This window comes from Ursus maritimus, unplaced genomic scaffold, assembly GCF_017311325.1.
Source record: "Ursus maritimus isolate PB19 unplaced genomic scaffold, ASM1731132v1 scaffold_1, whole genome shotgun sequence".
NCBI classification, from domain to species: Eukaryota; Metazoa; Chordata; class Mammalia; order Carnivora; family Ursidae; genus Ursus; species Ursus maritimus.
The window spans coordinates 61,155,273-61,181,039 of NW_024423343.1; the positions used below are offsets into that span (position 1 = coordinate 61,155,273).

A 25,767-nucleotide genomic window follows, 5' to 3' on the forward strand; every position below is an offset into this window, starting at 1 on the left:
TCGTGAAGTTACTGACTAAGAAATCTGCTCTTTAGTGAGGATTGAAATTGTTAGTGAAAGTTATTTCTTGTACCAAACTGTTCTTTCATTTGACTAGTTTGTTCAAAGAGGAGAAAAGAAATAATTGCAACAACGATTATTTTATTTTATAGGGTTATTGCCTGCAGATTGCAATCACCATGTCTGACTCAGTAATTCTTCGCAGTGTAAAGAAATTTGGAGAGGACAATTATGGTTTTGAGTCAGACAGATTCTGTAAGTGGCCTTTTTCTCTTACTGTCTCTTATACAAAAAGAGGTTGGAGCAAAAGTGGACAAGCTAGTGAACTTCCAAGGGGCAGAGGAAGACCAACAATAATATGGAGAACCATTACTGGATGTATTTCTTACCCACAAATGGATTGTTCTCTCCAGAATCCATGTAATGGAATGTTTGAAAACGCATGAAGTGTGGGTGAATGCGGGCTGGCTGCATACACGGAAGGACACAGCCAACAGAATTTATACATTTTGCAAGACTGAAATCATGGCAGGTCCAGAAATTGATGCCCAATTCCATTTCGCTGATATCAAAACATATTTCAACTCTTATACTCTCACAGGTAGAATGAATTGTGTCCTGGCCACATATGGAGGCATTGCTTTGATGCCTTAGACTTATACTTGGTCTTATAGTTCAAGTTAAGGTCTAAAAAAGCACCAGCTGTGAAAGCAGCATAAAGGGATTTTAAACTGTACTTCACCTGTTAAGTTCCCATGCCTGGAGAAGCTAATGTCAGCTCATTATGTGATACTCGATCTGTACAATAAATTAAGAACCTGGGGGAAAAATGCACAAAGTGTGGGTGAATAAAGTATCACATCCATAAATATCTCTTTCCTAGTAGAGTAGGGTTGTTCCAGCATTGTTTATTATTATTGCCTTTATCCATCTATTGTTATAATTGATTATAGTAGTAATTATTTAGTGAGAAACTACCAAGATTATGCTGGCCAGAATGAGATAATGGGAAAGAGGACCCACAACATTAGTACCTAACGTCTAGGGAGCACAAATGATTCCAAGCAATTATTATTATTATCATTGTTGTTATTTTTTAAAAGATTTATTTACTTATTTGAGGGAGAGAGAGAGAAAGAGAGTGCCTGAGCAGAGGGAGGGGCGGAGGGCGAGGCAGAGGGAAAGCATAGGGGAAGCAGACTCCCCGCTGATTGCTGAGGGGGAGCCCAAATGAGGGGGCTTCATCTCAGGACACTGAAATTATGAGCTGAGCCAAAACCAAGAGTCGGACGCTTAACCGATTGAGTCACCCAGGTGCCCTGTAATTTTTCGTTTTTTAAACAAATCTTATGGTTTTACAACTTACAGAAGAAGAAAATGAGACTTGAATAAGCCGGTGATGGGTATTAAGGAGGGCACATATTGCATGGTGTACTGGGTGTTATACGCAAATAATGAATCATGGAACACTGCATCAAAAACTCGGGATGTACTATATGGTGACTAACATAACATAATAAAAAATTATTATTAAAAAAAAATAAAACCTGGCAAAGTTTACATGACCAATAATTGATGGAGCTATCATCCTAATCCGGTTCTGATTCCTAAATCCAAGATGTTAATCTCTATCTATACTATAATGTCTCTTTACTCTTACTTGAATCAAATTAATTAAAATGCCAGGGAATCAGGATATGCTGTCCCATGGCGGTGGTTGACATTAGCACCCTGAAATTCCTTTCCTTGTTGCTTCCCTACACCCATGACCCTGCACCTCCACTTTCACTTCCTACCCTCTATTTGCTCTGACCTAGGCTGGGGAAAATCATAGCCAGCTTAATCCTATGGCTTCTCCTGGCATGGGAGTGTCAACATCATCTTATTGTCTAGTTAATTTGTAGCCTAAATTTTAAACAGATAAATTCTGATGTTTCCAAGGAACCAAACAATAAATATTCATTTTACTTGGTAGCTCATAAAATTAGATTTTCTTCAGCTAATTTAAAAATGTTGGTCTCCAGTTGACATTCAGAAAATACAAATATCTCATATCCTGTAAAAATATCAAAAAATGTAGTCAAGACAACAATTCTGAACCTGACAGGGTGTCTTCTTGTGTAATATGAGAGAGAGAGAGAGAATGAAAAAAAGGAGAAAAAGGCAAATAGTCATTTTGCAATGTTCCACGAATAAAGCTAATTTATGGGAATGTTTGCCTGGAGCAAAATTGTTAATGACTGTGTTGTTGTGTCATTATCATTAACTGCTTTGTGCATTGTTTTTATCCTGACAGATAACAATGATAAGAATTCAAGGTAAGTGACTATTTCAACAATACATCATCTTTTCTAGAATAACTTCCTAATATTCCTTTCAAAGGCACAAAGCCGAGATAATATTTTCATGCATATTGTACTTCCTATAAAATGGCATAGGTAATCCATTCCTTTTCTCTCTAAAACATTGCTGTAATTTGATTTCAAAAACCTTTTGAAATATTCCTTCTGTGTTAGGTCCAAATCTCCCCTCTGTATCCAGCAACATCACAGAATTTCTAACCTAAACGGGCAGAGGAATGATTTTACGAGCACAGGGGAGATCCCTAAACCTCAAATTCTTCCCACAGACAAGTAGTAGAAGCCTAAAATTTAATTATTAGATATTTCTCTTTAGTTTAAGAGTTTAAATTCTCGTATAAAAAATGTCAGTCAATCATACATTGGTATAAGAATAGGATTAGACAGAGTCTGACTTAGAAGACAGAAGGCAGGCACCAGGCAAGTTCCTGAAAAAGAGGCAATAGAAAGGCAGACGTGGAAGTTATATAGGAAATTCTAAGTAATTTGCAGTAGAAAGGGATGTTGGATATGGTAACATTAGTTTTAGACTAGGAGTGCTAGGGTCAGCTGGGCCTAGAAGAACCACACTTTTCTCACTGGGTAGAAAAAAGATGAAAATGGGTGTAGGTGTAGGTGAATGGCAATGAGAGAATGAACAGGAAGGTTGAGTGAATTCTTCAGTTTTTAGAGGAGGTGAATCTGTCTTCTGATATATATAGTAATGTACAATGAGAAGAACATGGTGAAAGCTTGAGAAAGCTGTGGAGGGACACGGAATAATCTGGACAGATAAAGTACAGTGCTGTAGATTGAGCTAAGACTGGAGGCCATACTCATTCATTCATTCTTTCATTCATTTCACAAATATTAATTAAGTGCCTACCAGGTATCAGACACTATTACAAGTGCTTAGGATACAGAAAAGAACAAAATGGACCAAAATATCTGTCCTTGAGGAGTTTACATTTTAGTGAGGGTGACATAATAAGCACCATAAATAAATAGAATATATAGCATGGTAGCTAGGAAAAATCTATCACTTTCTTTCTGAGAAAAAAACAAACAAACATGGAATGGAGATGTGGAATGCTGTGGGAAGAAAGTTGACATTCGAAAGGCTTTGGCCAGGGAAGGTCCCATTAAGAAGGTGACTTATGAGAGGAAGTCTGAAGGAGATGAGGGGTTGGCCGTGCAGGTATCTGAAGAAAGAGCCTTCTGGTGAGAGGAAACAGCAAGTGCAAATGGTCAGAAGTGAGAATAAATTTGATATGAACAAAGGTCAGCAAAGAGGCCAAGTGACTCGTGTGCTGAGAACTGGAGTGCAGTAGGAAGAGACGAGGTCAGAGAGCCAATTGGCCAGACCATGGAGGGCCTTGGGCATCTCAGCAAGGACTTGGGATTCTTCTCTGAGCTGGAGGGGAAGCTTAGGGCAGCAGACGGCAGGCATGGCATGTGTTGGCATCAGTTCACATGGTGGAGAGGTTGTCTCCAGCAGGCCCCACAGCCTGGCTTCAGGAGGAGAGGGGCAAACAGCTGCATGGATGCAGAGATGCAGTTTCCAAAGATGGAGGTGGGGAAGGAGATTAAGGATGATGGTAAGTAAGAATGTAGTCCAGTGACTGGTGTGGGATCTGGGATGCATGGGGAAGGAAGCACCATCTTGATGGGGTCTTAACAGTTGTAAACTAATGAGGATTTAAGGGACTACAGATCTCAACTGAGATGACAAATAGGTGTAGAAGGAGGAAGTGGCAAAACAGAATGCGTAGGCAGTCCCAGAATGCCAATGGAGTAGAGTAGTTTCTGGCGAAAGAAATGTCCAGGGTGTATCCATGAATGGATGACTCAGGTGAAGTAGAGATCCCTGGAGTTGAGAAGGTCAAAGGTGGGTTAGATACAATTTTATGAGTAATGATATGAGTAAGAAATACTAAGGAAATACAATTTTATGGGAAGTATGGGAGTTTTTAAAACTTTTCCATCATATCAATATTATTTAATGTAGTTGTAAAATTTTTAAGGGCTAGAAGGAAGCTTTAAATCAGCTAATCCAAACACCTTAACTTATATTACAAGGAAATGTAAATAGAAACAGGTTGAGGGTCAGGGCTGAGGTCCAATAGTTTTATGTTAGTATAACTGGGAGTACAGAGCACTTTTTAGTTTCTTTCAATACTTCTCTGAAAAACTTCCCTGGATCTCTGCTGAACATGAGATATAGCTATACTGAAATCTCTGGAAGACGTAAATCTGAAAAACAAGAGCTTGTTTTTAGGATGCCAGGTTTGGCAAGAATTTTTCAGTCAGTAGGGAATTTATTTCTTGCTAGAGGATGACTCATAAAATCATTACCTAGGGAGAATTTCTCTTTGTTTTGGAAAGGATGGTCTATAAATCCATATGTTTTTCTCCTCAGGTTACAAGATGAGAGGAAAGGTGACAGCAGTCAAGTTGGCTTCTTTCAATTGGTAATAAAACTGTGCTGTTTTTTGACATAAATTTTGCAACTGTGAATTGTTCAGATCATGGAGGGAGTGTTAAATCTTAAGTCACTGGCAGGTGTTTAAGTACAGTGTTCACTTTTTCAGTCATAAACTTTGTCTATGTAATAACATGCTAAATGGCAATTAGATATGTTGGTAATTAAACACATAAATCCTGGGGCACCTGGTGTCTCAGTCAGTTAAGAATCCAACTCTTGATTTCAGCTCAGATTGTGATCTCAGGGTTGTGAGATCGAGCCCTGTGTTGGGCTCCATGCTGGGTGTGGAGCCTGCTTAAGATTCTCTCTCTCCCTCTATTCCTCTCTATTCTCTCTCTCTCTCCCCCTGCCTCTAAATTAAAAAATAAGCAAATAAATAAACAAAATAATATTAAACACATAAATCCTACCTGGTAGATCAGAAAAGGGTCTTGGAAAATAATCACTAAGCCCATAATTATTTTCGTAAGGAAAATCAACACAGTAATCATATCATGTATATTTATCCTTATGATATATCTTTGGAAATTCCATAGTGTTGTGTTTTCCCCAAATTTTCACAAGGTAGAGGCATTTCTAGGCACTAATAGGCACTCTTGTTTGTCAAAATCCGTTCTGGGATACAATTTATGCTCTTGTTGAATGCTTCACACAGTATTTCTACACGGCAACGGCATCAATGCCAGTGACCACTTCCCACTGAAACTGTGAATCGATGGCTAAGAACTGAAGTCAGTTCTCTAGGTAAAGAGAATGAATTCAGAGACTAGGAAAGAAATAACATAAACAATGTAAGAGTCTAGTGTTTTAGATAATTGATATACCACTTACTTTGATATAATTAGTGAAAACTCTACTGTTCAATTAAGATGATTCCCATAAAATTTGGTGCCGAATGCTATTTATCAGAGCCTAGTAACTAAAATTAAATAGTCCTCGTACTTCTGCTTTTCACCCATAGATGATCTCTGAATCCTTTGTTTTTCAAGTTTCGATTTTCTTCAACGACTGACATTTGGCTGATGTTTGTGGGAAGTTTATGTGCGTTTCTCCATGGACTATCCCATCCAGGCGTGCTGCTCATTTTTGGCACAATGACAGATGTTTTTATTGACTACGACACTGAAATACAAGAACTCAAGATCCCTGGAAAAGCATGTGTAAACAACACTATTGTATGGATCAACAGCTCCCTTAACCAGAATGTGACAAATGGAACGCAGTGTGGGTAGGCTGCTATTTTTTTTTTACTTGTTTTGCTTGTATATTAAATTGTAATTCAAAATGTGTAAATGGGATTTTATTAGCTGAACTGGAGTGATATCCAACACAGATATTAACCCATATTTCTACAAATTACTCTGCCCTGAGGTTCTTCCTATCTTACCAGGTTTTTAAATCCTAACAAAAAAACAGAATTGGAAATTGCCCATTAAATGTGTCACCCAAATGTAAGCACTTGGTAGACTATAGGCTTGAGGATGAACACTACCGGTATACTAGGAAGGTAAGCCATGGATTTTACTTGAGTCTTTGTCATATCTCATGTCTTACATGGAAGACTTCTTTTACTTCCTTAACTCCGTTCTGTTTCTTAGCTCCTATGGCTGTGGCTAATGGTCCACTTGATCTTCAGCCTTCTTTCTAGAATGGGAAATTCATTAGTGGGCTACAGCACTTGGAGTCGGGCCGCTGGTCTCAGTAGTTGAGCTTCTATGGAAGAGTGGTGTGGCACCATAAACAGAAAGGAGCCCTGCAGTATTAGCCAGAACCCACTGGGCTACTATTCATTTCGTGATAAGCCCAGCAGGCTGCCTTGTAATCAGTGAGTCGGTAGTGTTCACGGTGCTGACTCACCGCGAACTTTGCAGTCGGGCTCACACTGCCTCAGGGCCAGAACAAACTCATTTGCATGTACGAACCCACACACTCAGGTTCAAGAGCCAAGGGCAGGGCACATCCTGACTGGAAAGATGCTTGGAATAGCTCCCCTAGGCAAATTTATATTTTCACCTTCATTTAAAAATCTTTCTACGTATTTCATTTAGATTTTGAACAAATCCTCCTAAACCACTGATAGTGTTCCATAATATTATCTACAGTTAGGGTCTTTCATTCATTCACTCATTTAACCAAAAGTTTTTGAACAGCAACTACATACCGGGAACTTGTGTAAACCTCAAGGATAACAATGGTTCTCTTGAATCATGGTCCTTACCTTCATGGCATTTAGGTCTAGTCAGTAAAATCATCATTAAATCAAAGACCATTCAAATAAATATGTAGTTACAGCTGGTTAGAACTTGACAGGAAAATACAGGACAATATATAATATGCTGAATTACCCTTTAAAAAATAATAGGCCTACTCATTAGAAATAAATATCCTAATGTCTAAATATATATATATTTCTTTTCTAAATTTGGAAGTAAGATTCTGAACAGTTTGTATAAAAGAGTTACTGTTGTCAGTGACAGTCTTTTCAATCTTTCTTTTATGTTGGAGGACAAAAATGAATTGCTTCTTACAGAGTAGTTCAACTACAAAATGTAATGTTAATTACTTCCCCCTTTGGAAAAAAATGCATTCAGACTTATGTATGATGTAAATTGACCCAAATCATTAATAACATTTATGAAGGCAAAATTTTCTAGGGAAAATTCCTGAAGGTACAGCCTGTTATGCCTTAAAATTTGGTAATAAATGTTAGAGGGGCCAAAACTTGAGACATATCCATGATAACGAGTGCTCATAAATATTTATTAGATGATTTAAAGAATGACTCTACCATTAACATCTGTATCAATAACATCCAATAGAAAAGAATTTACTGTGGCTACCCATTACTCACTATTTATTCTTACTAGATAATATACTTGAAGGTGAGCAGATAATAAAAAGCAAATAGGAGCTTTCAGAAGCTCATTGGCTTTTGCTGAATTCAAATGATACAGAGCATGTAAATGGATATTAGTCCTTTTATAAAATTTCATATGGGTATCTGGAATTGTGTGGACCACATCTTTCTCAGACCTTTTCTTTACCAGGAACTCCTTTGATGAGTTAAGTACTTTAATTGTGAATTATTATGGTCTCTGATATGACTACTGTTGTACTTCTGGGTAAATGTTTGTTTAGCTTTTATGTAATTAAGATCACTGTGACAATGGACTTGGGTGAGACAGAAGAGAAGGGAGTGGACATTTTCCTACCTGTAAGTAGTTAACAAGCCTCCAGAATTACTCAGCTCTTTTGCAATTTTTTTTCCTTGGAAAAAGTATGTCATTAAAACAATTTCTCCACCTATTATAATAGGTATATTAGTCTTGGACAAGGCTATTCCATGATTTTATCAACATAAGCATGTAAGCATGCATGTGTAATGGTAGGAGCTGGTTTTTCTCTTCCATTTCACTGGTTGGTTTCTATACATCAGTTGTAATCCATTGGATGGAATTTTTAGGCAAAGCCTTCCAAACGGGTCTCAGTGCATAATGCTGAAAAGTATTATAGAACGTCAAGCCTCCGGATTAGTTTATCAGAATTCGTTTGCTCTGAGTAGTCAAATAATAAGGCAAAAGAATGAAAGATGACTGAAGGGGAAGTCCAAAGAGTCCAAATACCACAGTGCAACTTCTTTTTATTTTCTTTTATCCAACTGAAGTGTAAAAATTCAAATGGAAGCCACAAAGTCTTGTGATTTAATTGTGGAAGTGACATACCATAATTTCTGCCATTTTCTATTGGTCACACAACCAACCCTGGTACAGTCTGGGAAGGGACTATACAACAGTGTGAATACCAGGAGACAAGAATGATTAGAGGCTCTTTAGAGGCTGACTACTGTGGCCATTGAAAAGTTTGATTCCTCATTTCCCCCACATGTGAATGCATCAAAGTAGAAATCAGCCTGTTTTTTCTCTTGGATTTCGGTCTGTTTTCTTCTCAACGTACAGTTAGCGTATGCATTCAAGCACTATGTTGAAGTTAGACACTATAAAACAATACACTTTTTAAAACAGCTTTATTGAGACACAATTCACATACCATGAAATTTACCAACTTATGGTGTACAATTCAATGGTTTTTAGTATCTCACGGAGTTGTGCACCCATCACTATGATCAATTTTAGAACATTTTTATTACTACAAGAAGAAACCCCATACCCCTTAGCTATCACTCTCCAATTCCCCATTCCCCCCTCAGCCCTAGACAACCACTAATCTACTTTCTGGCTCTGCAGATTTGCCTATTCTGGACATTTCATACAAATGGAATCCCACAATATATGGTCCTTTGTGACTGGCTTCTTTAACTTAACATAATGTTTTCCAGGTTCATCATGTTGTAGCATGAATTAGGACAGCCTGGCATGTGTCCATCCTGGAGAGTGTTCATGTGCACTTGAGGGGAATATGTGTTTTGCTATTATTGGATAGGATGTTCAAAAGATGTCTGTTAGGTCTAATTCGTTTATGGTGTTATTCAGGCCTTCGATTCCTAGTTGTTCTATCCAATACTGAAAATATGGAGTTGCAATCTCAATTATTATTGAACCGTCTATTTTTACCCTTGAATCTGTCACACTTTGCTTCATGTGTTTGGGGGCTCTGTTTTTAGATGTATATATGTTTAAAATTGCTATGATCTCGAAAGATTGACCCTTCTATCATTACAAAATGCTATTTATTTCTAGTAAAAATTTTTAAAAGTTTATTTTGTTTTATATTAGTACAGCCACTCCTGGTTTGTTATGGTTGCTCTTTGCCATGACACATCTTTTTTCCATACTACTTTCTTTTTTTTTTTTAAAGATTTTATTTATTTATTTTTGTGAGAGAGAGAGTGAGCATGAGTGGGGAGGAGAGGCAGAGGGAGAAGCAGACTCCCTGCTGAGCAGGGAGCCCGCCGCGGGACTTGATCCCAGGACCTGGATCTCATGACCTAAGTGGAAGGCAGATGCTTAACCATCTGAGCCACCCACGCATCCTCCGTATTACTTTCAACTTGTTCATATTTTTGCTTCTAAGATATGTCTCCTGTAGACAGCTGACAGTTGGAGCTTTTTTTTTTTTTAATTTATCCAGTCTGACAACCTCTGTCTTTTGATTGGATTATTTAATCCATTACTTATAAAAACAACCTACCTAAGAGTCTAAAAAAGTGGATAAGAGAAAGTTAGAGATCTCAGGCCCCAAATAATGACATGGTTGTGAGTTCCTTGGGTTTTCTTTAGACCTCACATGTACTAGATTGGGTGTTGGGAAAGCTGCAACCTAGAAATACCAATAAGCACAAACCACAAAAGACCCAATAAAATTCTGCTCTCTCTAGATAATAGACCACAAAGAGGCAGCCTGAAAGAAGAATTTCAGACAATAACTATTCTATTCAAGCCAACACCACAGAACAAAACAGAACACACATAACCTTACTCTTACCCATGCCAGCAAAGGTTGAGTTGGGTCCTAGACTTCCCTCTTTGCCAGGTATCAGTGAGCCCCTGTGGTGTCCCTCCCCTACCCAACTCCTGTGGTGTCAGTGAAGACTATGTGGAGGCCGGAATCACCCCACTCTAATGAGAAAGCTCTCTCCCTACCTGCTTGGGTAGGATCAGAGAGTCAGGACCTTCATCACCACCACCATGGAAGAGAAAACCAAGACATTTTCAGATGACGGAAATGAAGAGAATTTATTGCCAGGTGACTTAGCTAAAAGAATGGCTAAAGGAAGTTAATCAAAGTAGAAATCAATAACAGAGAGATGATGGAACCCTCCCCCCCAAATTCTTGGGAATCAGACAATAAACTTCTAAATAATCCATAGGTCAAAAATGAACTCTCAAAAGGAAAAGTTTTAAAAATTGAAGTAAATGAAAAGGAAAACAGAAAATGTAAAAATCTGTAGGACACAGCTCAAACAAGGCTGAGAGGAAAATTTATAGCACTAAACGTATACATTACAAAAGAGGAAACATCTCAAATTAAACATCTAAGCTTCCAACTCAAGAACCTAGAAAAATAGCAAAGTAAGTCCACAGAAAACGTATGAGAGGATAAAATAAAGATAAAACAAACAAATACAGGAAATCAATGAAATACACCATGACCAAGTAGATGGCTGTCTCTATCAAATAAATAAATAAAATCTTAAAAAAATAAATAAATAAAATAAAATTTCAATATCCATCCATAATAAAAACTCTTAAAAAAATTAGGAACGGAAAAAAAAATTTTTTTTAAAGATTTTATTTATTTATTTGACAGAGATAGAGACAGCCAGCGAGAGAGGGAACACAAGCAGGGGGAGTGGGAGAGGAAGAAGCAGGCTCCCAGCGGAGGAGCCTGATGTGGGGCTCGATCCCAGAACGCTGGGATCACGCCCTGAGCCAAAGGCAGACGCTTAACAACTGAGCCACCCAGGCACCCCCGGAAAGAAATTTCCTAAACTTAAAAAAGGACATCTACAAAAAAGTCCTATGGTTAACATCATACTTAAAAGCAGAAGATTGAATATTTTCTCCCTAAGACTGGAAACAAGGCACTTTGATTTTATGGTGCATTTATTTTTCATAAAAAGCAAGATAAGAATCCACATATCTTAATAATTTGTAAAATATATCTTACCTTTCCCCTCTAATTGTCATCTTTCTGCCCTCTTCTCTTTCCAGCAAATGAGCCAGGGGAATCTTAATTTAGCCAAGTAGATGCGTGTCAATTTTGCTCTTAAAAAGAAAGGCGCCCATTTGGTGAGACAAATCATCCGCACGCTTTAAAGAATCCTTTCTAGGATTTTATAACTACAAGAAAATTTTTCACCAGATGATAAAAAATTTGATGTGCAGTCAAAGGAGCCAAGCCAGGCTGCTCTTTTCTTCCTATCAGTTTTTCTGATGGGTTTGCCCTGTTGTTCGAGAAATATTCTCAAGTAGTTTCTAAAACCCTAATAACTTCTTATCCCCAAAAATGAGTTAACCGTTCATCTCTGGGGTGCCTCAGGAGTGAACAGAATCATAAACTACACATGTCCTTATCCACACTACTCAGCAGTGATATAATTCTCCTGAAGTTTGCCCCAGTAAATTCTGGAGCTGTGTCAGTGGTCAGTACTTTCAATCTGAGTAGGTCTGTTTATAACTGGCAGCTGCGTCTTTCATGGCAGCCATTTTATCGCCTCTGCTTAGAGTGCGTTCAGGAGGAATGCACCACAGGAAACCTAAGTAAAACTTTTTGACAAATACTCCTAGTTCTCTGTTTCTGGACACCCAAGTTTCTTTCACAATGAAAAATTTCACAGAAAACTAAGAGTATGGCCTCATTTACACATTAGAAGTCTTTTTCTTCATTATGCATCCTACACAGAGATCCTTAACTTTTGTGAGAACCTCTGATTGTGGATACTTATTTGTAAGTTTTCTATGTCTTGTTCTTTCTTGGGGTTCTCTTAAACCATCATAAAAGACCAGGAATGTGGTGAACAGACATATTAGCTGTTTTGGAGACTCTCCCTCCAAAGAGCGATTGACCGAGGCAATTATTTCCCTTCCTTATAAGTATTTTAAAAGTCAAAGCCAAATAAAGAAACATTTATTGAGGTATCCTGTCTGCTCTGTGTAAGGTACTGTACAAGGCTTTGGGCAGCGTGAGCAAGCAGCTTAAATTAAGCCCTTGCCCTCAAGTGGTTTGCAATCTAGCCAAACAAACATAAATCTATTCGGTATAAATATATTCAATGAAGATATTGAATAATAGTGCAAGATGTCAATAAAATCTGGCATGGAATAATAGTTTGTTTTGAATTAAAGAAATTATACTTCAACACTTGGTCCAAGTTTGGTAGAGGGAGAGAACATTTCAAGCTTGGGTCACAGAAGGAAGGCCTGACAGGAAGCAGAGAGCACTTAGGATGAGAGTATCTCTGCTGAAGACGCTGCTTTCCGGTTTCCTAAAGAAATAGACTCGCTATCATTTAAAGCATCCTCAAGGGTCAGAACTGTTACTAACCCATATGTTCATTTTCTAAGTGCAAAATTCTTTATTTCCTGAAAGCAATTTCAGACTAATCTGTGCCTCCCCTCCCTAGCCCTGCCAATCCCCCAAGGCCTGTGCCACAGTGTGGTAGTTGTGCTGAAAAAACCATCGAGCTTTCTTGCTATGCCCCACATTCTCACCTTAGAAATTGTCCCAGAGAGTGAAACCCCCTGGACCACAGTCAGCAGAAGGACTGGGCTGATAAAGTGTTTTTCTCCTTCCTTGGGATGATGACACACACATTTTTCAGTGTTACTTTGAGATGGAAAAGTTGAACAGCTGGCTCCGATTCCTGGAGGAGGTCACAGTAAAGCCTCCAGATTTATAGCACACATCTCTCTACCAGTGTCTTCACAGACCCCAGTCTGGCTTTTTAAAACCTCTCCCCAACAGCGATTTCTCCATCACTGCATAACCAGCATGAGTGAAGGGCCTTGTCAGAGCACTGGGCTGCCATCTACTGCCCCTGGCTTCCAACTGCCAGTGAGTCATTTTTGCCTGTAAAAATGAAGGTGTTAGGGGCACCTGGGTGGCTCAGTCAGTTAAGTGTCTGCCTTTGGCTCTGGTTACGATCCCGGGGTCCTGGAATCTAACCCCACATTAGGCTCCCTGCTCAGCAGGGAGACTGCTTCTTCCTCTCTCTGCCCTTCCCCCCACTCATGCTCTCTCTCTCTCTCAAATAAATAAATAAAACCTTAAAAAAATAAAAATAAAATAAAATGAAGGGGTAGGCATCTTTGCTGGGATTGGTACCATGGGGTCTAGGTGGAGATTTGGCTGGACTGATGATAATTCTGCGTCGATAAGATGCCTCACCCGAATTTCATATTTTATCTTCCTCTGTACCCACAAATGTAATCTTTGGTAAGCTTGACCCTACTTCTGAATCTTAACATTTCCCTCCCCTCTTTTGAAGGTTGCTGGACATTGAAAGTGAAATGATCAAATTTGCCAGTTACTATGCTGGAATCGCTTTGGTAGTACTTATCACAGGATATATTCAAGTGAGTGGCGCCTCCATTTTATTTATGGATCCACATCTGGGCTCAGAGACATTACAATGAAATGCAAAGTTCACTCTTTTACTTTTAAGTTGTTCAGAAGCCCGAAGGACTACAGTTTTATTTGGAGGTGGGAGGGGGTGAGAGAATGGGGAAGGATTCTTCTCCGACGGGGAGGAAAATACAGACAGTTGTCTAGAGAGACTAGACTGAATTCCAATGCCCTGTCCTCCCCCACCCCCTCTATTTCATCTTCTAAACTCAAAAATAGGCAGTTGTGGGTGTGTTTGTAAAGGGGGTGTGGGCACCCCAGAGAAAGCCAGACGTGAGGAATTGGAGGAAAGTGAACTTTACTTTCTTTTTCTCTTTCATTGCTAAAAATCTCACCAATCTGTGTTCCAACCCCAATTCCGTGGACTGAATCTAGAGTGTAGTCTGGATTTAAACCATGGAAGGGCCTGGAATTACTTAACCGTTATTAAAGAAGAAAAATATTTCATCTTTTACCTTCTTCTGTAGAAAAAATAATGAATCCCCTCAACCCCCATTCATTCAAGAATTCCAGGAAGTCCGTGTTCATTGTAAAGAGAAATGAATCCATTTCCCCTATTCTGGTACTGAGGGTTTTAATGACAGCCTGACTTTGCTTGGTTGGGGACAGCTATCAGTAGATTCCCTGCCAATGTCATAATTTTTGTCTTCCTTTCTCTGAAAATTATTGTCCAACAGTCTGAAAACTATGCATTCATGCTTGTTGGCAGGCCTCTCAGGAGGAAAAAATACACTCGGAAGGGCCATGCAAAAATAGGGATATAAGAGCAAGAATTTCCCTTTCGTGCTGTGAGCCTTCCTTTACGCATGAGGAAAGTGAAGCTTGGTAAGGTTAGATCTACAAGTGGCAAAGCCGAATTCACACCCAAACCTTCCGGCTTCCCTGGCCACAGCCGTTCCCCTCACCCTGCTTTCAGCAGCAGCTGCGTGAGCTCACACCGCCCTTCCCATGACTCGGCAATTCTGTGAAGCACTTTCCTCTCTTCCTCAAGGCTTATGTTGAAAGTATTTTCTTCTGAAAAGAGAAGGAATGAACGAATATTTTTAACATCACAGTGCCAAACATTCCTTGCTCCATTTTCAGATATGCTTTTGGGTGATTGCTGCAGCTCGTCAGATACAGAAAATGAGAAAAATTTCCTTTAGGAAAGTAATGCGAATGGAAATAGGATGGTTCGACTGCAATTCCGTGGGAGAGCTGAATACAAGATTTTCTGAGTAAGTGGCTGGTAGGAGGTTTTAATGTTATGTGTGCGTTTTTGATCATAGAACCCTTGTTTCCAAATTAAATAACAATTAGAAACACGTTTTCAGTTATTTTGGATGCATTTTATCTCTTAAGTTGGGATTTTACAGGTAGCATGGTTTTTTCATAGGTAACGCTTTATCCGATATGGTCATTAACAATTGAAAGCCAGGATACTACGATTTTGTTTGTAGGCCCTAGATTAAAATGTTGGAAATGAAATATTACAGAAGAGAGTTAAAAGAAGTAAGGCTATATGGCCTCCGAAAGAGAGACTGAGGGATGTCACTGCATGTGTGTACAGGGAAAAACAATGTAATTAGGATGAATTATCTTGCCTTGTCTGTTGAGACCATTTCTGCACATGAAAACAAAGACCAACAAAATCCAAAATAGTCTGAGAAAGATTCAAACTAAACAACTGGTTTTAAATCCAGTTTATACCTAAAGACCATTTGGGGTCATTGATAGCCCCCTTCCCCTCCTCCTCCAGGTATTCTGAATGAGCCCTGAGTAATTAGAAGCAATTGAACCCTATTGAATTGAACTTTGGGGTCTCATGAGGTCCCATGAGAGAGTGTGTAGTATGGTGTAGAGCAAAGACTGAATGTTGGGATACTTGATTCTAGCACTCATTCTGCCCCTTCCTTACTGTGACCTTGAACAGATCCTTAAACCTTACTAGAATACAATTGTCAAATCCCTGGGTAATATCTTAGGTCCTTTTTTTGCTATTCAGTCCTAAGCCCTGTTTGCTCCATCTAAACAAGAGATTATGAGAATGTTCCTAGGAATATGAGTTTAATGTATTTATATTCAAACAGTATTCTAGAAGACTTACCGTATGCAAGCCATAAAGATAAACCACACAATTCCTGATCTCAGGGAACTTACAGCCTAGTAGGAGGGATAAAAGGTGCAAGCAAATAAATAATCAAAGCTGACATACTGATAGCTTACTGTACTCTAGGCACTGTTCTAGATACTTGACATATATTAACCAATCCTCATTACAACCCATCGAGGTAAGTTCTGTCATTATCCCCATTTTACAGATGAGGAAGCTAAGGCACAGAAAGGTTAAGTAATTTGCCTAGGAAAAGCTTGTGTTCAAATTCAGAGTCTGGCTCCAGAGTCTGTGATCTTAACCACTATTCTATCCTGCCTATAAGCAGAATGCAATAATTACATACACGTACACACACATACACAGATTCATTACATTGCTATGCAAACACACATAGGAAGTTATTACTTTTTCCTCAAGGGTTTTTATGAATTAGGTGGTGCGTGGGTTGCACCTTGAGGTTGAAAGGATTTAGCAGGTATGAAGAAGGAAAGAAGGGCTCCTCAGGACAGACCAAGAACATAAACTATAAGAAAGAAAGAGACAAATAAGATGGTTTCCGAAAAAAAAGTCTTTGTCCACATTGAATGGACACCAGTTGGGAAAGTGGGTTGAGGACAAACTTACTTGGCTGTGAGGGAGGGAGAGGCTATAGTAAGTTTCTTCAAATGCAAAAGGCTATTATGTTTCCCCCAGGCAATGGGGTACAGAGACGGCAGTAGAAGGGAAAGGCTGGGATTTCTCAAAAACACATTTGAATTGGCCAAATTCAGTTTTAGTGATTAAAGCCTCTCTTGTTTCTAGCGATATTAACAAAGTCAATGATGCCATTGCTGACCAAATGGCCATTTTCATTCAGCGCATGACCACGAGCATCTGTGGGTTCCTGTTGGGATTTTACCAGGGTTGGAAACTGACCTTGGTCATTATCTCTGTAAGCCCTCTCATCGGGATTGGAGCAGCCATCATTGGTCTGGTAAGAGTGTCTTCCCACTTCTCTCCAAGACATCTGCACTGAGAAACAGCCAGAAGTGTGAAACTTGACTCCTTTTTCCTGTGTACGTTTAGTCAACATTATTTATCACTGTTCTGGTTTATTTTGTTTGATTATTCCTCGGTATCAAATAACAATCCATCAATCCAGGGATTGATGGTATTCTAATAACATAAATATTATTGTATTAATAATAATAACAACTACCTTTGTTGAGCATACACTATTTTGCCAGACACTATTACAAACTTCATATGTATTAGCTCTAATCTTTACAGCAATCTTATAGAGTATTAATGCCATTTTAAACATAAGAAATGGAGGTTCAGAGAGGTAAAGAGACTTGTCTGGGACTGCACAGGTAGCGAGTGACAAAACTGGATTCAAATACAAGGGAGTCTGACTCCAAATCCCCATGCACTTTCTCATATGCCTATTGCTTCCCATGGTCTCCCAAACTCAGATGTTTTCTTCAAAAAGGCCCAACAAATGTACCCAGATCAGGAACAAACACATAAAGGAGATTTCCACATTCACAGCTGTGTTCTCCGTGCCGTCTGATCAGTTTCAGAAAGAGGTCACCTGACCCATTCCGAGCGGTATTTCCATTTCCCAGACGTGCAGGCCAAGAAAAAGTGTAGGAGTAGGAATATTGGGTCATCCCCATCAGAAAACACTCCCAAGGATTAATAAATTCTTATATCATACTTTGAGAGCAGCCACCTCAGATAGCAGCTCATGGGATCAGGCACACTCATAATTCGTTGTAAATGAGAATAGAATTCAGGTGAAAAGCTGCATACGCTCACATCATTGAGCAACAGGAAACCAATCTCCATAATATTTTCTAGCAAAATATTCTTCACAATCCACTGGCTATATTACTCTAACATTTCCCAGGTGGTGGTACAGAGTGACAGTGGCAAAGAGCTCACTCCTCTCAACTGGTCACCCCCTGATTCTAGCATCTGGCTTAAGAAAGGCATATTTAGCATGTCAAAACTTTAGCTTCCTGTCTTGAAGATAAGGTCATTGTGATGACTGAAGGCATAATCCATGTTATGCACTTAGCATGGCATCGGCACAGAATTAATTGCTAAAGAGATATTTGCTTTTATTTTTTCCAATCCACCATAATGTGCAAGCTTTATGACAGTCTTTCCTCCCAAACACTTTCTAGCTTCACTCCAGGGAAGCCTAACCATCCACGGGGCATCTTTGGGGATTCTGCAAACATTTGATTCAGCTTTTTTCCCCTAAATACACTTACTCTCTTTCCTCAAACCTGTGATTAATTAATATTCGTACTCAGATGGGTCTTATGTAACATTTCAACATGGTGGACATGTAGGCTGGGTAACTTGATTTTAACAGGCTTAGAGCATAGTTTCTCTTCCTATCTCAGTGCCCGTATTTCAAGTTTTTGTAATTGCGTCACCGATTTGGAATGTTGTAGCTTTGCACTGGTTTCTTCTTGAATTCAAGTCTGTGCATGTTTGTGTAAAATGATACAAGTAACTTCACTAGGCCCAATTCAGAAGCAGGACCAAAAGAAAAAAAAAAAGAAGTAGGAGGGGCAATATATAACCTGTTACATGTTATTGTGGGCTTTATATGCCTGTGTCTGACTTTTATATATACCATGAGAAATATGAGCAATCGTTAAATGTTTTCCAATTTACATCTTTAAACTCCTTTATCAATTTAACAGAAGTGTCCCAAGATTATTTAATGTGCATTAAATTACAAAAAAGCTATTAATATTCACAACTACTTAATTTCCTTAATACATAATTTAGAAATAAATTAGAAGAGGATTGTGGTAAAAACTGTAATGTCATTCGTAACACCTAAATTCAGATTTTCATGTTGATGAAAACAGTCCTGCTTTCCCTATTGTTGCCTTTTCTTTCTTTTTTTTTTTTTTAAGATTTTATTTATTTATTTGACAGAGAGAGAGAGACAGCCAGCGAGAGAGGGAACACAAGCAGGGGGAGTGGGAGAGGAAGGAGCAGGCTCCCAGTGGAGCAGGGAGTCCGATACAGGGCTCGATCGATCCCGGGCTCGATCGATCCCAGGGACCTGGGATCAGGCTCTGAGCCGAAGGCAGATGCCCAGCGACTGAGCCCCAGGCGCCCCTATTGTTGCCTTTTCAATTCACAACTCTTGTGAAGTGTGGACTTGTGACATAAATATGTTGTAACAAAATACTACATTTACTTGTTTTATATCTTAGAATTCCATTTAAGATTTTGTTTGAGAAGAGTTCTGCTGCTAAAAGTTTGGAAAAACTTGGAAGATAAACTCCTTTAGTCTGGGTACTTATGTATTTTAGATTTCTGAGTTAGTTATCTTCTACCATATTTGCTTGTGTTCATTCTGCTACCTTCATCTGTGCCAGGGATTCCTTTGGTGATTAATTCTAATTACAACTCAATCCGAGTCCAATTTTAGAAAAAGTAACTTGTTAAATATTAAACGCAATGTCTTTTTAGTTCCTTTTGTAAAGAGCAAAGCTAGTTGAGCCCCTCCAGTTGAGTCAAATGGTGTAATATTTATCTGGAGCTTTCTCCTGTGCAATTACCTCTACAGCATCACGAGCCTCTGTATTGTCAGGACCTCTCTCCCAACTATATACTCTGACTAACCTCCAGTGTCTGTCTCTGGTGTTTGTCTGTAAATTGGGCAAAGGGCCTGTGGTCGATAGCAATGAAATGTGACATGGTTTCATTTGAAAACTGCATTAATATAATGAGTGAAACACTGTGGTTTCACAGGATGCCCTATCTGGGACTTACTCTGTGAGAAGGTTTTTGAGGTTGACTTCTAATGAAGTCATTTCGATATGCTAACAACCAAACATTCATGGATGGGGCTTAACACGGGTCAAACTTGGGCCAGATTCTTTCCTCGGTGAACACCTTTATGGTGAGAATCTAGTCTTGTATGAAACCACACCACATACTTACTCTGCTAAATGAACCATGGAATGACGGGCTGACTTACATAATTCCCTGGTCTTCACGTTTTGTTTTCTTCTTCTGGATTTTAGAGTGTGTCCAAGTTTACTGACTATGAATTGAAGGCCTATGCCAAAGCAGGGTCGGTGGCTGATGAAGTCCTTTCGTCTGTGCGAACAGTGGCTGCTTTTGGTGGTGAGAAAAAAGAGGTGGAAAGGTCGGTTTATTGAAATGTCTGCCACTTTCCTGAATTTCGTCATTTGGCGTATTACCCGGAATCTTTCCTATTTTGTACAAAGTGGCAGATTTGCCTTGGTCTGTTCACCCTGAGAGCTTTTGTTCAAGAGGTAACTGAGAGTAATTAGCTGGGCAAAGCACTCCAAGGACCCCAAGCCTTTAGCTGTGTGTTTTGAAAACGTTGTAGTGGAGATTTTTAGAATGCTATCTTGGGGTAGGGATTTATTTCACTCCGGGGACGTGTATGTACGCACGTTATACTCCCTGGTCCGTGACGCTGTTTGCTGCATGATCTCAAATGCAGTTCAACACATTTTTTATTCAGTATCTTTTATGCAGCTACACATGGTCTTTATAAAGTCTGATAAAATTTCCACTTAATCAAACAAAATTTAGCATTGGGTATATTACAGACCATCTCTAGGAGATTAATTCTTAATGAGAATAAAAAACCTAAATGATTCAAACAACACAGTTGTCAAGAATTTGATTTTGTTTATTCTTCCTCTTATCTAGTATTTATGAAGTGCTTACCATGTGCCAGGTATGATTTTATAAAATAGCCACCAATTTAATTCAACTCTTATGTCATTCTCAATTGTTACCAAATAAAAAAGAGAATAGAATTTACAATCTCTAATTATTCTCTTTTCCTTTTTTTTTGTTTTTGTTTTTGTTTTGCTTCTTTTGGTTTATAGAGTGAACTTACCTAGTTTCTCACAAAAAAATTTCAGTGGCATTCTATTCCCACCATAAGAGATATTCATTATTGTTACTAATAGCAGCTTTTTTTTAATAATAATTTTTCTTATGTTATGTTAGTCACCATACAGTACATCCTTAGTTTTTGATGTAGTGTTCCATGATTCATTATTTGCATATAACACCCAGTGCACCATGCAGTACGTGCCCTCCTTAATACCCATCACCGGCCTATCCCAATCCCCCCCCAAAGCCCTCAGTTTGTTTCCCAGAGTCCATAGTAGCTTTGTAAATGTTTTGAAAATGGTAACAAACAAAAAATAGCCTTTCACTTTGTCCTGCCAAATATTAAAAGTTCTTCATGAATTTATTTTTTGGAACGAAGGAAGGCAGTTACAGAATGTCTGAGCTTTAAGACAATGCCAGTTATTAATGGCGAGGTCATGGAATCACTGCAGCCTAGTGCTTGGATTGAATTTCTACATAGTTATTCATGTCCCATGGCTGTGCACCTGACGGGTTATGTTACAACATAGCATTCTTGGTCATGGGGCAGAGGGGTGGGTGTGTGGGGACGAGTTGGTGCAAACACCGGTTTCAAACGTGGGGGAAAACTGTTGCATCATTTTTGGATAGAAAGCATGCCATGTGACTTGCTAAAAACGATTCAAGCACACGTAGTACTGGATCCCTCGTGTCCAAACGTTTGTGTTGAAAATTCTTTTCTGTTGGGGTAAAGTTCTCACTTTTCTCACACTGTTCTTATCCGAGAAGTGATCAGCCATGAGGTTTGGTTAGGCATCGTTCCTTCAACACATTTCGTTGCCAGATTGAAACAAGCTAAATAACTACACGGAAGTTTGTCATTTTCTTTCCCGAAAGCTGCTGTGTGTCTGGGGTGATTTTATGACCATTGAGTAAAAGCACTGCATTGCGGCTGATTTAAACATTCTATCTGGAGCTGCTGCGGCTGACGTAGACACAAATGCTCTCTCTTCACAGGTACGAGAAAAACCTTGTGTTTGCCCAGCGTTGGGGGATTAGAAAAGGGATCGTGATGGGATTCTTTACTGGATTCATGTGGTGTCTCATCTTCTTCTGTTATGCCTTGGCCTTCTGGTATGGCTCCAAACTTGTCCTAGAAGATGGAGAATACACGGCGGGAACCCTTGTCCAGGTACTTTGGTCTTAATGACCTAGATATAACATTTCCTGCTGGAATCTGGGAAAAGCCTACAGTCAAGGCATTTTGTTTATTCCTTTAGTGTCCGAGGGAGGAGAGCGTCAGTGATATGATGGAGTCCATCTGCAGAAACAAGCAATACCTACACATTTTATAGTAAAGGAACACTGAGCATTTGAATTGATGAGACCAGCGATTTAATGATCTTCACTTAACTGAAGATTTTATAGCTGTCAAACAATGATTTTCTGACTGAGTCCAAAAGATAATATGCCATGAAAATGGGAAGTCAGTGATCTCTCAGCTAAAAATTAACAGCTCATGTAGTTAAGCTTAATAATAGTACAAGATATGTGCTAATGGACATATTTGTAAAACATAATGAGTTACTAAAATACCAAGCCAATAATATCCTCAACGGAACAGGTAATACGACTGACCATATTTTATTGTTCACTTGTGCTGTAGCCATGCAAGCACGAATGCCGTGGCCACTTTCATTTTCAGCATTTTTTCCATTGTTCTTTCAAGTATTGTTGAGCGTCTGCTATGTGCCAGACCCGTACAAAGCACAGAGGATTCAAGAGTGAGCCAAAGAAATGTGATCTTTTCCTGATGTGATTTATAGATCAGTGGGGAAGAGAGGCAATAATTAAACAACCGCATCAATACCTAATGACAGATGAAAACACGTGCTGTAGAAGACAGGGAATGTTAGCAGTGAATGGCAGGGTAACCGGGTGTGGCTAGGGTCAGAGAAAACTCTTCCTCCTGCTCACGAACCCAACGTCTTTCCTCCTTAGCTTACATCTGGACTCTTGTCATTGTTCTGATGCTCAGCTGAACGGCACCTCCCCAGTAAGGCCTCCCATGCTCATTCAATCTTTTATTCTCCTGTATGGCTTGAACTTTCCCTTCAGAGCCCTTGAATGAAACTGAACACGTGGGTTTGTTTACATTGGTTCCCACCCCTTCCTGTTCTCACACAGGAGGCCATGGAGGTAAAACATGAAATACATGTTTCATTTGGCCTAATAATTAATTAAGTACATTCATCTTTTTTAAGATTTTATTTATTTATTTATTTATTTATTTATTTATTTATTTATTTGAGAGAGAGAGAAAGAGAGAGCATGCACGAATAAGTGGTGGGAGGGGTAAAGGGAGAGGGAGAGATTGAGAATCTCAAGCAGACCCCATGCTGAGAGCAGAGCCTGATGCAGGGCTCCATCTCACAGCCCTGAGATCATGACCTGAGCTGAAATCAGGAGTTGGATGCTTAACTGACAGAGCCACCCAGGCGTCCCATAATTAAGTATATTAATTTTAAAAGCATGGAGATGAGAAGCAGTTTCATATAAGATTCTTAAATAAAATATTTTGGCTCAAGATTCTAGGTGAGACAGGTACCAATTAAACAATGAAAAATGCCGAAATCTTATATACTAGAAATTTGCTAGCTGATAGCTTATAATGTGAGGTCTGCTGCTTTAATATTAACACATTTCTAGGGAAAGTTGAATGGAATTTTATTTACAAATAGAAATGATTATCAGAGGTCAAACCATAGTCAATCTAAGCTACTAACTTCATTTCATTAACAGCTTGATGATACACAAAGAACAACTTTTTAAAATTCAGTTCGTCTGGGATGCCTGGGTGGCTCAGTTGGTTAAGCCTCTGCCTTCAGCTCAGGGTCCTGGGATCAAGTTCCACACCAGGCTCCTTGCTCAGTGAGGAGCTTGTTTCTGCCTCTGCCTGCTGTTCTCCCTGCTTGTGCGCTCACTTTCTCCCTCTCTCTCTCTGACAAATAAATAAAACTTTTAAAATAAAATAAAATTCAGTTCTTCTTTGCAAGATAAACAACTGGCATCATTTGAACTTTGTTCTAAAACATTAAATATGGTAAGACATGTTAAAGTGTCTTTTGAACCTTAAAGGGATAGTATAGATGGCAAATGTTGCTGTTATTGTAATTTGAGCACTTTCTTAACAGCTCTAATATAGCTTTGCACATATGAAAAACCAGTGAAAGTACCGCAGGTCGGAAACCTGACTATGAAGTCCCTCATCTTTGTTGGTCTAATGACTCTTAAGAACTTTCGACATTTACCAATTGACTTCAGTCCCAGATGCTTATATCTGATCGTTCTGCAGAAAAACATGTGTTGAGAAAAGACATCCTTCCTTGCATTCCAGGCCTGCAAAGAGAGGACAGAGGTATGCCCAAATAACAGTTCAGAGGGAAAAATGAATTGCTAAATTGAAAATTAAATAATACACAATTCCAGTTGAAAACACTGAATTTAAAAATCCCTTGGTTACTCTCTCTAGCAGGAATCCAATTTTATGGTTCTGTTAAAAGGTAAATTGAGGCATACCACAATTTTTAAGAGATTATTTAAGCAAATATAATTCCAATCAGGCAGCACCAAGCCAGAAGTGATGAGAAGCCACTCTCTACCCACGGGAGCAGAGGAGAGAATTTTATAGAGAAAAGGCAGAAGCAAAGCAAAAAAATTACTTAATTGGCTCTGGCTTAAGCAGCTGCCTTGCCTGGGGAAGTGTAATTGATCATTTGTCATTGGTTGCCCTTAGGTTTTTGATGTCTTAACCTTGAGACATTTGCGCTTAGGGTTTGGTTTGCTCATGCAGGCTACTAAGGCATTAAATCCACCTCAGCCTGATGTCCTCCTTGTTTAACTAAGTTGACAGTCCTCAGCTTCAAGTGTCCACTCTTGTCTATACCTTCAGTAAGTAATTTGGCTGAGACAGTACTTACTATGTGCAGATGTGACATACTATGTGTTTCTAACATTTTAATAATCGATTATTAACCTTACCTCTGCCTCCTAAATGCCTTCCTGCAAGCCTCTGCTTACACCTTAAGAAATATCCCTTTGAAAAAATGAGAGACCTCCATTAACAGTATAATCACTGATAGCTCTCTCTCTCTTTCTCTCTGTCTGTCTCTCTCTCTCCCCCTCCCTTCCTGCATCCCTCCATCTCTCTTTCACTCATGTGTGCAGACACATTTTTGTTCATTCTTCTGAGTTACAATCTACGAAGTCTGAGTATACATGAGCTGAGTTGAGTGTTATTAATCCACTAAAGTAATTAACAATTAGGTTAAGTGAATATATTTTTGATGAACAAAATCATTATTGGCTACATGGTAATTGAGCATACATGGTAAGTGGTTCACATAAATGACTGTGATTGGTATCTCTCGTACACAGACAAAAACAAACTCTGTGATCTATTAGGAGTATAAGGTATCGAGCACTAAGTGACATATTTCATATAAATACCATATGTCATATCAAAACTTCATTCTGTACTGATGTCATTGTACTGCCACTTAAACATGAAATGGAGCCATGAGGTTGAAAAATATGTTTTGAGGGGCATGGAGTGGGATATAAACTCACATGTCTGTGCCTCCAGGGCCTGACTCATTAATCACCATTTTCCTGCCTCTGGATCTGCCTTCCAAGGAGCCACCAATCCCCTTTCCCCAGCACAGCACACCCATAGATAGATTGTTCCCCAGTGGTCTCCCTTGCCTTTCCTCTTCCCACACTCCATGGGGCTAGAGTACAATGTTTGGGTTGGGCAATGCTGGTCTGTTGGGATGGGCGCTAGCCATTGTGATGATATTAGGTACATGTCTCTGTCCTGTCCCACTCAC

The 25,767-nt window shown here is 39.1% G+C and overlaps 2 protein-coding genes across 2 annotated transcripts in view; both read left to right on the forward strand.

The window, feature by feature from the left end:
* The first annotated feature begins 525 nt into the window (after nt 1–525).
* On the forward strand, nt 526–2,566 carry LOC103659882 (ATP synthase membrane subunit DAPIT, mitochondrial-like). The gene is given in 4 exon segments (XM_040636673.1): nt 526–645; nt 648–713; nt 2,297–2,318; nt 2,517–2,566. Coding segments are annotated over 4 exon segments (258 nt in total).
* Nucleotides 2,567–3,879: 1,313 nt separating this feature from the next.
* The window catches only part of ABCB11 (ATP binding cassette subfamily B member 11), a 67,275-nt gene continuing 45,387 nt past the window's right edge, over nt 3,880–25,767 (forward strand). The window contains exons 1-7 of the mRNA XM_040636677.1: nt 3,880–3,937; nt 4,759–4,810; nt 13,772–13,859; nt 14,956–15,125; nt 16,805–16,976; nt 20,047–20,171; nt 21,896–22,070. Of these exons, the coding sequence (XP_040492611.1) occupies nt 3,880–3,937; nt 4,759–4,810; nt 13,772–13,859; nt 14,956–15,125; nt 16,805–16,976; nt 20,047–20,171; nt 21,896–22,070 (840 nt within the window). The remainder of the gene's footprint in view (nt 3,938–4,758; nt 4,811–13,771; nt 13,860–14,955; nt 15,126–16,804; nt 16,977–20,046; nt 20,172–21,895; nt 22,071–25,767) is intronic.